The 13,979-nt window shown below is 32.7% G+C and overlaps 1 protein-coding gene across 1 annotated transcript; it reads right to left on the bottom strand.

Annotated features, from left to right (window-relative positions):
• Positions 1 to 2,841: 2,841 nt before the first annotated feature.
• On the bottom strand, positions 2,842 to 3,756 carry LOC138348125 (uncharacterized). The gene has a single exon (XM_069296735.1). It carries the CDS (start codon positions 3,754 to 3,756, stop codon positions 2,842 to 2,844), a length of 915 nt encoding a protein of 304 aa, XP_069152836.1.
• Between the last annotated feature and the right edge of the window lie 10,223 nt (positions 3,757 to 13,979).

A 13,979-nucleotide genomic window follows, 5' to 3' on the forward strand; every position in this document is an offset into this window, starting at 1 on the left:
TTTCTCGAGATTTTGAGTTACATTATTTAGGCATCACAAATCCTTTAAGAATTTTGATGTATATATCATTAACAAGTGATCCAAAAAGGTAGGCTGGAATCACATCTATCAAATGCATTTCAAGTTGCTCATGGAATGTGAAACTAAGGAGATAACGCAATGTTATTGCATTCATAACGGATGAGTATGTCTCTTCATAATCGACGTCAGGCCTTTGAGAAAATCCTTGTGCCACAAGGCGTGCTTTATACCTTTGTATTTCATTTTTGGCACAAAAATCTATTTGCAACCAAATGGTTTAATACCATTAGGTGTTTGAACTGTAGGTCCAAAAATTTCACGCTTGGCAAGTGAATTTAACTCTGATTGAATTGCTTCTTGCCATTTTGGCCAATCATTTCTTTGTCGACATTCTATAACAGATTGAGATTCATGATCCACATTATCTTGCATGATATTTGTTGCAACATTATATGCAAAGACATAATCAACAATTATTTCTGATCGATTAATATTAGTTTCAACATCTCTTAAATTTATGGATAGTTCATTATTTCTTTGAGTTTCAAGTTCATTGAATCTTTCATGAATATCAGACTTATTCAAATTTTAAACTTCCATATGATTCATAGTGTCATTTTGACATTTTATCTTTCGTTTTCTAGGATTTTGATCGTTAGAACTCAATGGTCTACCACACATTAGGAGTGTTTTTGACTCATTAGCTATGACACTAGTGGATGGTCCTATAGGGACATCAATCCAAATTGGGACATTCTCTGCAGGAATATGTGATTTAGTAATTCTTTTCAAATTTGTAAATACAGTCTGGCATTTGATTTGCAATTTTCTGCAAATGAATAATATTTTGTACTTCTAATTCACATGTAGAAGAATATGGATCAAGACGAGACAATGATAAATTTTTCCACAAAATTTCTCATTGTATTTCACTATTCTCTCCCCCTAATTTTGGGAAAACTGTCTCATCAAACTAACAATTTGCAAATCGAGCAGTAAACATGTCTCCGATTAATGGTTCAAGATAGCGAATAATGGAGGGTGACTCATACCCAAGTATATTCCTAACCTTCTCTGAGGGTCGATTTTAGTGCTATTTGGTGGTGTCACAGGCACATGTACAACACATCCAAAATTTTTTAGATGGGATATATTAGGTTCTTGATCCATAACCAATTGCAATGGAGAAACCTTATGATAACTTGTCGGTCTGAGACAAATAATTGTTGCACATTGCACAATTGCATGTCCCCACACAGAAGTGGTCAACCTAGTTTTCATAAGCAATAGTCTTGCTATTAATTGCAGACTTTTAATTAATGACTCAGCGAGACCATTCTGAGTATGAAAATGAGCAACGAAGTGTTCAAATCTTATCCCAATTGCTAAACAATAATCATCAAATGATTGGAATGAAAACTTACAGCATTATCAAGACGAATGGACTTAATATGATTATCTGGAAAGTGTGCCCTTAACCTTATTATTTGTGCCAATAATTTTGCAAATGCCAAGTTACGAGATGACAATATACACACATGAGACGATCTAGAAGAAACATCTATTAGAACCATAAAGTATCTAAATGACCCACTAAGTGGGTGAATAGGTCCACAAATATGCCCATGTATATGTTCCAAGAACGCACGAAATTTAATCTCAACTTTCGTTGGTGATGGTCTCACAATTAACTTGCCTTGATAACAAGCAATACAAGAAAATTCACCATTTAAAAGAACTTTTAGATCCTTTAATAGATGTCATGTCCATTCGAATTTTCTATAATTCGTCTCATCATTATTGACCCAGGATGTCCCAGAAAATCATGCCAAAGTACAAATGTATTGAAATCTGTAAACTTCTTCTTTACTATAAAATGTGCCTCAATTGCACTAATTTTTGTCCAATACAAGCCAGAAGATAAAGCAGGAAACCTTTTTTTTACACATGTCTGCCCAGAGATATTCTTGGTGATACCAAGATATTCAAGATTTATTTCATCCATTGATTGAATATGATAACCATTTTCACGGATATCTTTAAAACTCAACAAGTTTCTCTTAGATTTTGGAGAAAACATAGCATTATTAATGATGAGTTTAGTTTCCTTGGGCTAAATTACAATGGCTCTTCAAAACACTCAATCATATTAGTACTACCGAAAATTATAGTAACATTTATTTCGCCCATACTTAAATGAGAAAAATATTTCTTATTTTTAAATATTATATGTGTTGTACCAGAATCAATCAAGCAAATATCTTCATATTTCGATAATATGTTCTTAGAATTATCCATATCTTCACATGAAATGAAATACACAAAATAAATATATATTAAATATTAGTGTTGTCAAAAGGGTACAATATATTCAAAGCAATAAATTAATAATTAAATATTAGAAATTGAACCTTAATTTATTATTTCCTCTAAGTAAAAAATGAGTTATTAGGAAAATAAAATAAAATAATTATTTAATCCTAGTTAATAACAGACTGCATGGTTTTAATATTAGATCAAGTTAAAGACCTAATATAATACAAACACATGATAAATCCTAGTTAATAACAGACTGTATGTTTTTAACATTAAATCAGGTTTAAAGACCTAATATAATATAAACACATGATAAATCCTATTATTTGACTAACACTATCATATTAGAATCATACAATTAAATCAATGAAAAATATATATTATTTAATTAAGATGGAACAAGCTAATGAACTATAAAAGTATGACTAAACTAATTTAAATTACTAATACTCATGCAAACAACTATCATTACATGAAATTTATTAATAAATACTATTAAAAAAATCACTTTTCCATGTTTACAGAACCATCACCAATTAAGTGATCTATCTTTCCTTCAAGATGTGCGAAGAAATCTGCTACATCCAAGTGCGTGATGTCAACTTGATTTTTAGAGATAAAATTTACCTCAGGATTTTTCTCTTTCTTCTTTAGTGATTCTTGATTAAGCTCAACCAAGTGTTTGGGAGTACGACAATCACGTGCATAATGACCTCTTCCACCATATCGAAAACAACCTTCCTTAGTTGCTTCACGTTTCTCATCCTTTCTTTTTTCCTTTTTATTTGATGAATGATTAACACCAGAAAAAGAATTATGTTCTTGACCATAATCACGGCCATGATCGCGTCGACGTCCACGACCACGATAAGGGTCGTGACCTTTTTCATGCCTAGCATGGTGGGCGTACGCCTCATTCACTTCAGGAAGTGGTTCAGATCCAGTAGGCCGATTCTCATGATTTTTCAATAATAAATCATTATTTTGCTCAGCCACAAGAAGATAAGAAATTAGTTCAGAATACTTTTTGAAACCTTTCTCTCGATATTGTTGCCGCAAGAGCACAATTGAGGCATGGATAGTGGAGAACATATTTTTTATCATATCAATCTCACTAACCGTTTCTTCACATAATTTCAACTGAGAAGTGATTATGAACATGTCAGAATTATACTCATGTATATTCTTAAAGTCTTGTAGCCTTAGATGCATCCAATCATATTGTGCCTTTGAATGTATGGCCATCTTCAAGTGGTCAAATCTTTCTTTTAGGTTTTTCCACAAAACAAGTGGATTATTAACTGTCAGATATTTGATTTTCAGAATCTCGTCAAGATGATGATGCAAGAATATCATTGCTCGTGCACAGTTTTTATTTGATGCCTTATTTTCTTCTTTTATGGTGTCTCCAAGACCCATTGCATCAAGGTGGATTTCAGCATCCAACACCCATGAGAGGTAGTTCCTGCCCGGACTTTGAAGGGTAATGAACTCTAGTTTGTAAGATTGACCATTAAAATTAAAAAAAAAGAATAAATAATACCTTTATTAATTCAAATCTAGCCTTCACTTTTGAGAAATTAGAGTTTCGTGATGATATTGTGTTATGAAACTATAGAATAAGAAGAAGAAACTGGAGAGAAGAGAAGAGGAGACTTATTATTTCTCTTGATAAATTAATTTACAATAAAGAGGAGCCCTCTATTTATAGGAGAAATCTAACTTGGTCCCCAAGTAGGACTCTTAACCATATCTTAAAAGCACTCCACATTATTGACATTCACTATAATACAAATACTTTATAACAAAAATATTGTTCTTTTTTTTACCAGGTGGCTTGGGTGGGGGTGGCAGTGTGTCCTTAGTGGTAAGGTAAGAGAAAAAATATTGAAGGAACTCTAAAAACCTTAAAGTTAATTCTACTTTCTGGAGGCGCTATGACCATTGCTAGAGATGGATGGTGCCTCTTCCAGGTGGTGTGGAATCACCAATACTCCATAAAATAACATACCTAATAATTTTAACTCCACCAGTCAACTAATATGTCAAGCCCATCCCAACGTAAGAACACATATGTTGACGAAGAACCTACCGTAGTTTGGGAGGAAGAAGAGGTCTGATTATAAAGATTTGAAATTTGCAATTATTAACAAATTCTTTTATGTATGGCCTGAACTAGAGAAGATTCGAAAAATTATGCCATTACAGTGTGTAATAAAGAAGGAATGCAGATCTTTTTTTGGAGAGATAGACACATACTAATTTGTCTTTCCACCATATAAAATTACGTTTATATCATGTCAAAGTCTACTTATCCTTTTCGGGTCAAAGACTATTCTATTAGACAAGACCTTTCAAATCGGAGCCTTATTTTAATTTGAAATAAGAAATATCAACTACTTTAGCTTGGATTTTGTTCTCTCTCCCCCCCCCCTTTTTTTTTAAAAAAATCCTTATTTATGATGACAAAAGCGGTTGGAAAGTCGTTACATGTTGATATGACTATCAAAAATAAATTTAGACCTAGTTGTGCTAAGGTGAAAGTAGAAGCAGATCTTTAATTTTGAGAGAATTTCCCATTAATGTTGGAATTGAAAAGGCCCATACGGGAAAACCGTCTCAATATGGATAAAAATTTGTTATGATTACATGTCAAATTATCGCAAAACTTGGAAGGGCATAATGAAACAGAACATTTTGTACTTCGTCCAATATTTAGAGCACAAAACGAGAAAGTGTAGAATGATGAATAACATCAACACCAGGAAGGTGGATCTAGGACATCAACTAGTGGAAATACTATAGGTTCATCAAATCAGATTCGAGAGGAGGTACCAAATGCATAATTAAAGAAAAATGAAGCACCGTTAAGAGGAAGAGGTTGTCAACATACAAATCAAATAATTAAATCAAACAATGAAGAGATAGAATGCCATTAGGATAATTGAGTCTTTATTCCTAACAAGGGAACGAGACCTCCACAAGAGAATCTCAACGACACAGAATCAACATTGAAAATTACAAATTCATTTGTTGCACTAGCTAGCATAAAGAAAGAGCACGACGTCAAGGATCCAAACCCAGTTCAGATTTAGTCTTGTAAAGCTTGTTTGAAACTTTATTTGTTGATATCACAAATACACAAAAATAAAAAATTGAAGATCAACAAAGAATAGGAGGTTACTCAGAAAATCATAATGTGATTGAGGAGGCAAACTATTTGAAAAAGGTCCATGAACCATCAAGAATAAATACAAATACATTAGAGACAGATACAAATGAAGGTCATGATCGAAGTGAAGAAAATCAATCAAAAAATCAAGAGGTGACTAAAGAAACTAACTTTCCAGTAATAGAGCAGGAAATATCAGAATCCTACATAAGGCACACAAAAACACAAGCCAGTGAGCAAACAATTCTAGCGATAGAAGTAAATAATCAACAGTTTAATGGTGAAATCACAACACTGGAGGGAGTATAGAGAATATAGAGACCTTAACATCAATATTGAAAAAGAAACTATGATAAATAAATATGAACATTTGGGAGATCACAAAACAATGACAACATCTCTGTATAATATAAGTTTAACATAAATTAGGCAACAACAGATATAATGGGAGTATAAAATAGTTCAGAATCTACACCAAGAGTAGAAAAAGAAAAAAGAAACCTAATAGAGGTGGATGAATCACATGATAACATCAATTCCAAGCAAAACATACCTCAGAAAATAATATACCAACATAGATCACAGAAACTCACGTCCTCAAGTTAATGTTAGCACGTTAAAATTTGGAATAAAACAAAATGAAAGAAAGGATCTAGATAACATAGGGGGGACTTAACTAATAATATCAAGAAAGTGTCAAGTAGACAAGATCAGGGATAACAACAACAAGCACGAGACTAAAAAGGATAAAATGAGATTGATACTCCCGTTAGACCTTTATGAAAGATGATTATAAAAAAGAACAATATTGATGATGAACAAAATATTATTTTGAAATATCAGGTTACTTAATACTCAACAAACATTTGAGAGATTGACTAATCCAAATGGAAGGAATAAGTATTGGATTATTTGTTTGATGGAACTCTTTTCAAGATTCATCAAACATAGATTTCTATAGAAGGGACCTTGGGCATCATACTATTATAACCAAAAACTTGGAAAAAATTTGACTATTTACAAAAGATGAGATTCATGTCGACATTTTGGATGATACTAGACAACAAATGATTGTTAGAGTACAATATAAAAATTGGAGAGAAGATATTTTGTTTACTTTGATTTATGTTGGCACGTAGTGGAAATATGAACTTCATCATCACACATTGCAAATCAACATTATCGAGAATAGTTAATTGGTGGTGAATTTAATGCCATTTTATCTTAAGAAGAAAAGCGTGGTGGTTATCGATTTTTTTTTAAGAAACAAGAGACTTTGCTAATGAATAGGGCCTATTTAATTCTATATATAGTGAAAGAATCTAAACTTGGCGGAATGGAAGAACAGTTGAAACTGCATTTTTAAGATATGAGACAGTTTCAAGCAATCAACAATTTTTGAATAAATTCCTTTCTATTCAAGTGAAGCGCTTTATGAAAAAAATGTTCTAATCATTCTCCTATAGAAATGCATTGCTATCATAGTACACAAGTAATAATTAAAACCTTTTAAATTCTTAAATTTTTGGGTTAATCATGAGAAATATCATGCCAAAGTAAAGAAAATTGGGTTGTTGATTTTGAAGTAAACCCCTTTACGATATTTCAATGAAAAAACAGAAAGCTCAAAAGAGCCTTAAATAAATGGAGTAAGGAGGTCTATGAAATTTTTTTCCAGATAATTAACACCCTTGAAAAAGTAATTCTGATACACAAACCAGGTTTGAGACAACCCCCACACAACAAAACATGAAACACTTACATAAGTCTCACGCATATCTTATGAGATATTTACATGTCGAGGAAGAATATTAAAAATAAAAAACAAATATGAAATGGTTTGAGAATGAGGATTAGAACACTAAGTTCCTTCATGCTTATGTGAATGGGAGAAGAAAAATGTTATATTTGCACAAGATTCAAAATTCTCAAGGAGAATGGATAAACAATCAATTGGACATGATAGAAGAGACAATTAGATTTTTTCAGCACCAATTTACAGAATACTGTTACCTAGACGACTTTAGAATTCTGAACCATATCCGCGAGAAGACAATTGTTGATCACATCACTTTCTTGACTTGCATGATTAAGAAAAGATCAAAGCATCAGTATTTGCTTGACCAAATGATTTTACAGGAGCTTTTTTTATTTAGCTAACTGGACATTATAAAGAAGGACATCATTGCAGTTGTTCAAGCTTTTTTTGGAGGATACAATTTACCTAGACTTATTACTCATACAAATCTATTTCTACTTCCAAAAAACAATCAAATCAACATTTTCTCATATGTTAGACCAATCAATCTTAGTAAGTTTATTAATAAAGTTCTTTAGAATCTTACATGAAAGACTAGTGAGCCTACTTCCTAAAATAAGTATTAGTAATCATATCAGTTTTGTAAAAAGAAAGAGTATTATGGAGAATATTCCGCTAACTCAAGAAATTAATTGAGATATGAGAATGAGGACTAAAACTGCAAATGTTGTGATTAAATTGGATATGACAAAGGTCTATGACAAGTTGTCTTGACTGTATATTATCAAGGTAATAAGAAAATTTAATTTTAATGAAGTGTTAATAGATATGGTGTATAGACTTTTGACCAATAATTGATACTCTATTCTTATGAATGATCAGCCTCATGATTTTTTAAAATTTACTAGAGGGATCAAGCAGGGAGACTCATTATCTCCAACATGTTTTATTTTAGCAGAGAAATCTTTATTAGGGGAACTCAATGCCTTAAATAGAAGGACTAACTTCAAAGAAGTTAGGTTTTCAAAGTGGAGTGAACAAATAGATCACCTAGCTTATGCAGATGATTACTTTATTTGTGTCAGTAGACAAAAGGGTTATCAAGTTGATGATATCAATGTTGAAAAAGTATGTGCCTCGTGTTATAGTATCAAGAATAAAAAACATAACTCAATTTAGAAAAGATGTTTTTATATTCATATACCTTGATTGTACTATTTTTTATGAAAGGAACAATATCTCCCAGTATGATTTTTTAGTAAAAATTTAGGAAATAGGATCTTAGGTGTAACACTTCAAAAATCCAAGACATGTTCTAGAGCCTAACATAAGTGTCCTAAGGTTTACAAACTATTTTCAGGTCCATTTTAATGATTATAAGTCATTTAGGAAGTCTAGAAACCAAAACGTTCAAGAGTGCCCGGAAGTAGTTTAATGAGGTACTAGCGTGCCTTAGCCTAATTGACTAGCTTTTTAAAGTCGGAAAATGATGAAAATTGGTGGAAAGGTGTCTAACATGTGTTTAAGTTGATCCATGGTCGGAACGTCCGGCTACGACTCCCCAAGGACCAACCAAGGTCCCTTGAGGAGGACCCTTTCATTTTTGGGGTCAAAGACTGCCTGGGTAGTGTGCATCCACGAAGGCAGTCGAGAGGCGTGTGTGGATCGATAGGGATTCAATGACATACTTCAACCAACACTTGTCCATTTTGGCTAATGGTTCATATGGACAAGTGTCTGAACTCATCGACGAAGTGTAGCACGGAAGGAGACATGGCTCGTCGACTCACAGACAGACCGTTGGTCGAGGTCTCGTCTGTGAGGGCCTGTCTTTGCTACACATTTTTGGATTGGTTACAATTAATTAATTAATTAATTAAGGGGTTAAGTCATTAGTTGGGGGTTAAGGGAATTCTAATTAAGTTAATTAACACCCCATATAAAGACCCCAACTTCATTAAGCCCTCATAACTCACATAATTCCCAAAACCCAAACTCTCTCCCTTCTCTCTTATTTCTCTCTCTAGTGAAGAACACCATTGAATATCAAGATAGGGGAGGGTTTAAGGGATGAAAAGATTCAATTTTTTCATCAATTATTAAGTTACATGATCTAATTCATCTTTGAGACCTCTTTCCTTAAAGGGTTCCATCAAATTGATTTCCAAAATTAAGTTTTCAAGTGGGTTTCATTCAATCTCGAAATTGATGTTATGAATCGATTTGTTTATGATTTATTTTGGATATTATGAATATATTAAAATGTATTCTAACTCAATAATGTTATTTCTTGATGAATTGGTCTAGTTTGTAGAAGATGACCCTTAACCCTAGGTTATGATCTTGATATGAATGATATTATAATAGTTCAATTGACTTGGTTATTGGTTGAATTACTAATAGATGATGTTGTCATACTAATCATGAATTAATTAGCGTTAATTGTAGTCCTATCATGCTAGTTCTTGAGAAGTTGATCTAGGTTATGAAGTATGGTGTGAATTAACCTAAGTATCTTGTCTTAAGCTATGATCTAGTATTGAATTTTGATGTAGTGAATCTTCTAGCTTTGTTATCATCTTGGTCATTGATATGATGATGATTATACCCTAATTAGGCTGAATTAAGGGTTGACGGTAAGACCTTGATGATAAATTATGAAGGAGACTTGGTAAGTCTTGTGATCTCTATCATTTACTTTAAAATTTTGGTTAATTGTGATTAAGTCATGATGTTGTATTGGATTATGCCTTGTATTAGGATTGATAGGGTTGTATGATATTGAATTGAAACGTCTTGACTATGATTTTTTGAGGTGTTGGCTTAAGATGTAAATGCTATAAGGATGGTAAATGATTTACCAATGTGCCTTATCATGATATGAGAATGTTAATGTGTTAACCTCACCTATAATGAATTGTAATGAAAAGACAATACTCATGAAATTCTTATTGATCTATGATTATGATGATGTTTATACAAGGGTTAGACCCTGTGACCTACAATAAGCTATGATGATTAATAAGACATTAAAGACATTTAAAAAAGGGACTCTAGCTTAGCAACGAATGAACTAGAGTGAGGAGTGTCCCTTCCCACATAGGGAAGGTAGGATCACTAATGTACTCTTGATATTGAAGACTATAATGCATATAGCATAAAGAGGGTCCCAACTATATCTCCTAGTTCATAAACTATGTTGCCCCCATAGGAATACTAGCTAGTGGATCCACGTAGTTCATGTGTTCATGTTTTAGTACTACCTTGGCAAGTAGTCTGCCTTCTTTTGGTGTAGGGTTCCATGACACCGGATTCCACATTATTTCATGTGGTCTATGTCGATTAGGGAAAGATGTTCCCAAAAGGTAAAATGAGCTAAAAGATTGAACTCTAACTAAGATGACCTGAGGGGTTTAGCTTAGTCTAGATAGGGGTATGAGACTTTACCTAAACATTGCACTAGTTAGACTTGAATGAAGTCTTAGGAGGATATTCTTATGTATGAATATGCTTATAATTCTATATGACATGTATATGATGAACTTACATATTGTTGATACTATACGTTGATTCGTTTCACTTATGAATATGTGTTGGTTTGTATTGTTAATGCATGATGCTATGTACTCTTAAATGTTACGATATGTGAAATAGGATGTTAGTCATGATTCTTGTTAGGTTTACTTGATTGAGTAAGATTATGGGACTTTGATTGGTCATTACACTTGTTGACTTGATAGGGGTTCATGGGTAATTGTCTTGCTTTAGTTATGTTTAAATGTACTCTTATTCATGCTTATTACTATTATGACTTGATGATAGAGTTATTTGGCTATGTATTAAACTATATGATGTGAATGTTGACCTGAATAGACTTGATGTTGTTAGTCTTGTGATGTACATTTAATGAATATGCCTAAGTGATTTGGTATGGTCTTGTTGAATATGCATATGTGTTTTCAAAGTAAATTGTATACCTTTATGAAATGTCCCTTTTCTTAGCATGATTTTAAAGTATGTATGCATATGGTCTCATACTTAGTACAAGTGGTGTACTGAACCCCATTTCTTCCCTTTCCCCAATATTTAGGTTCCGCTCGTTAGTGCTTTTGAAGACGACTTGAAGAAGGATTGGATCTCTTGATCATCCAAGTAGGGTAGGTCCTCACTTTCTGAGGGTGATGCTACTATCTAGCTAATAAAGTTGTTTTGAGTTTAAGACTTTTATGTTTCTTTCTTTTCCATTTAGTATAAAACATTGTATAGCCCACGTGAGACATTCTTACTTTGATGTTTGAGTTATGCCCAACTTATTACACTCTTATTAGATGGCTATGAGATGAGACAACCATTATGACTATGTTATATTTTATATACTTATGTGCAATAAAATTAGAAGACTAAGTAATCTTCTTATACGAAGGGTCTATGTATACTCGATATATACATATATACTATGTGTATGTAGATGCCTATGTAAAACCTTCGAGTAGAAGTAATGAAAAGTTTTAAATTTTCTGCTAAATTTGACCTATGAATATAATGATGTAAGCTAAGAGGCTAGTCTTACTCCTCAAAAAAGACGACGACACCGGTTACGTCTACGGGCTATTCCCGAATGTGACACTGGACAACAAGGAAAAATCTCATCTTTCCGAGGTAAGACGGTGCTTATTAGTCATGTCCTTCGAAATATTCCTATACACTTGTTGTCATCTATTTGTCCTCCTATTAGTGTTATTAAGAAGATACATAACATATTTGCTAAGTTCTTGTGGAATAACAATACATAAAAGAAGAGTAGACATTGGGTGAATTAAGACAATTTATGCTTACCCAAAGAAGAATGATGAGTAGATTTTAGATCTATCTTGATGTTTCTAATGCCTTGTTTTGTAAGTTGTGATGGAATATAAGAAGTAGACCCTTAACCTGGGGAACTTTCATGATAAATGAATACCATAAAAAGTTACACCCTATTATTGAACAAAGTAAGGGGCCCTCACTAATATGGAAGAAATTAATCAAGGTGAGAGAACTCATTGAACATCAGATAGGATGGCAAATTAAGAGAGTAGACTATAATTTTTGGTGTGACAATTGGACAATATGAATATACTATATCACTTACTATCGGAAACATAGGAAGAGGAAATAGAAATAAGTCAATTTGCTAACTCTAAAGGTTGGATTCAACAACACCTAAAAAATAAATTGTCTGAAGAGTATGTTCAATACATTTTAAGGAATGTTCCTCCTCCTAACCCTAGAAAATGTCTTGATAAAACATCTTGAATATTGTAACAGAATAATAATTTCATTATGAAAAGTTCTTGGGATTACATAAGGCAAAGAAGAAAACGATACTGTTTTTGAATTCATGTGGGGCTAGATGGTGCATTTCAAAATGTCAGTTTTCTTATGGCGAACTTGAAAGTTTAGGGTGGTCGTGGATGATGTTTGAAGCATATATATATCAATATGGCTTCAAGGTGCTGGTGTTGTGCATAATCTAAATCAGAGATAACGTCTCATCTTTTTCTAACATCCTTTGTAGCTGCAATGTTATTGAGAACATTTGTTAATTTTGCAAAAATTCAAATGGGAGAAGACATACAACTCTTACAAGTCATCTCTAAATAATGGACCACAAGCTTTAGCACAAAAATTGAAACTACTTATGAGAGTTGTATCATCCATCATCATAGAAAATTTGTAAAAAAAATAATAAAATAACTTGAAACATGGTCGACAATGCTCTTAGAACAATTTATTCTACAATGTGGTTTGATGGGGGTAAAATAGTGGAATTCTTAGAAAACTGTGGACGTCCTATCTATTACATTCCAGTCAAGTGGAAGCCACCTAATGGTACGATAATGAAGAGCATCTCAAGAAAATCTTGAAGGTGCTCCTGTGATTTTTGTCTAAGAAATCGAGATGGGGATCTAATTTGTGCTCAAGGAAAGGAGATACATGAAGGAACAAATATCGAGGTTGAAGCCATACCTATAAATGAAGCATTGGCTCACTGTGTTACAGAGGCGATACCACATATTTGCTTGGAAACTGACTCTCTAGTGTTAACAAAAGTTCTTATTAAAGTAAGAAAAGTACCTTGGAATATAGTAATCATAGATAAAAATACATGATACTCATCATAACGTTGCAAAGTTCAAATGCAACGTGTTTACTGAAAAGGAAATAATCTAGCAGATTGTATAGCTAATTATGCACTAGACAAATTAAGAAGGTTTGAATTTAATTCCTTTGTTAATCTATTCAGGCAAGAAAGATTTTTTTTAAAATTTAAGCAATAGGATCGTGAATTTAAGCATGATTGTGAGAGGGATGAAGGAACGACAATCTAAATAAGAAACTCACAGACCTTATATGCTAATTCATATCAAGTTTAAGGCTGAAATCACAACTTATTATGAGACTCAATCACATAAATTACAACAGTTCAATCAATTTTTCGCAAAACTAATAAAGCTACAAGGACTCCAAGTGAGACGAAGTAAAGAAGAAAACATATCTAACACACATAGAGTACAACACAACAACTTCGAGACTTATGTGCGATAAAATACTAAAGAATGAAGGAAGAATTTAGAAGATTACCTTAGGAGAGAACCACATCAGACATATCCGGCGAATTTCATTCAAATAGAACATCGGCGATTGGGAGTTGAAAATGAAAGAGTTTTC

This window comes from Solanum lycopersicum, chromosome 4 (genome assembly GCF_036512215.1).
Source record: "Solanum lycopersicum chromosome 4, SLM_r2.1".
Taxonomy (NCBI): Eukaryota; Viridiplantae; Streptophyta; class Magnoliopsida; order Solanales; family Solanaceae; genus Solanum; species Solanum lycopersicum.